We start from the raw sequence: 1,511 nt of genomic DNA, 5'->3' as shown, positions 1-1,511 counted from the left end.
GTCCGTGCCTGGGGAATGTCCCTGTCCCCATGGCAGGCAGTGAGAGCAGCACGGAGTGGGAGGGAACACGGTGGTCGTGTTGGGGTTTCTGAGGCCTCAGTTCCAGGGCTGTCACCTTTCTGGTGGGGATGCGCCAGCAGCTGTGTTGCAGGCGTCCCCCCGGCTCATCTCTGTTCGTGCATCTCCTGCAGGGTTCAGCTCTCCACTCCCGACCAACTCTTTTCTGTCCTGGAGAAGGAGTCATCGCAGCTGTGCACCTGGGTGGGAGAGCTCTTCCTGGAGCTGCACAACGGCACCTACACCACCCAGGCCCAGGTGACTGCGTGTGCGGGACGGGGACAGCGATCCCCCCACCCCAGGGAAGGCAGCCATCCTCTGTTCCCTTCCCTGCTGCTCGGGCAGCACCAGGGTTCAGGCAGTGCCCTTGAGGCCACAGCGGTGAGAGCCACCTTGTAGCCAGGGCTCCAGAAGGCAGATCTGTGCCAGACCGCCTTCACGGGGTGAGGAGGAAAGCTGGGCACAGCAGGGCCCCCCAGTCAACAGCTGCCACGTCCTTTACGTTACCATGAGTCAGAGAGCCTGGGTGAGGAGTCAGAAGAAGGGGAGGTGGGTGAGAACAGACGGGGAAGCCATGTCCCGTGGTGGGAATTTCAGCTTGATCTGTGACAAAAAGTAACTTGCCTGTAGTAGCAAACTCATGGCACCTACAAATAACCACCTTTCCAGCCTGGAGCTGGGCTTTTGCTGCTGGTGTGAGGTCCACTCCTAGTTACCCATTTCCTAAGCATCTTCCTTCTCTCCTGGCTTTGACACCAGATAAAGAAGGGGAATCGGGAGTGCGAGCGAATACTCCACGATGTCGAAGTACTCAGCACCTTGGCTCTGGCGCGGGGTGGCACGTTCCAGTATCCTGCCAGCCAGCTGCAGCGGCTCTGGAGGTGAGGCCGTGCGGGAGATCAGACAGCACTGGGGGGAGGACGTGGTGAGCGCTGGGACTTCAACAGGAGAGCTGGTTGCACTTGAGGTACCACCCCCATCCGCCCCAGCTCCTTCTCCCTGCCTCAGCCTGGGTAGAAATCCTTGCTGTTGGTGCACTAAAATTAGTCTGGACCGGTCAGAGCGAAACTGGGCAGCTTGGTGGCTGGTGGTGGGACAGCAGTCACTCATCTCCCAGCCCCATTCAGCTGGAGCCAGAAGGCTTCGTGTGAACCGAGTGAGCAGGAGCGTGGTGCACAGTTAGGAAGTGGGGACCAAAAGGGTATAGAGCGGCTGGAGCGAGTCCAGAGGAGGCCACGAAGATGCTCAGAGGGCTGGAGCCCCTCTGCTATGGGGACAGGCTGAGAGAGTTGGGCTTGTTCAGCCTGGAGAAGAGAAGGCTCCGGGGAGGCCTTATAGCACCTTCCAGGGCCTGAAGGGGCTACAAGGAAGCTGGGGGGGACGACTTTTTACAAGGGCCTAGAGTGACAGGACAAGGGGGAATGGGTTTAAATTGAAAGCAGGGAGGTTTAGAT

At 59.3% G+C, this 1,511-nt stretch overlaps 1 protein-coding gene across 1 annotated transcript in view; it reads left to right on the top strand.

Moving 5' to 3' along the window:
• The window catches only part of MAN2C1 (mannosidase, alpha, class 2C, member 1), a gene marked incomplete at both ends in the record, with an annotated part of 7,133 nt that extends 6,195 nt beyond the window's left edge, over positions 1 to 938 (top strand). Inside the window, 2 exons of the mRNA XM_010153372.1 lie at positions 192 to 315; positions 817 to 938. Of these exons, the coding sequence (XP_010151674.1) occupies positions 192 to 315; positions 817 to 938 (246 nt within the window). The remainder of the gene's footprint in view (positions 1 to 191; positions 316 to 816) is intronic.
• Between the last annotated feature and the right edge of the window lie 573 nt (positions 939 to 1,511).

The sequence above is a fragment of the Eurypyga helias genome, unplaced genomic scaffold (assembly GCF_000690775.1).
Source record: "Eurypyga helias isolate BGI_N326 unplaced genomic scaffold, ASM69077v1 scaffold45906, whole genome shotgun sequence".
Lineage (NCBI taxonomy): Eukaryota > Metazoa > Chordata > Aves > Eurypygiformes > Eurypygidae > Eurypyga > Eurypyga helias.
This window is presented reverse-complemented; position numbering and strand designations above follow the sequence as displayed.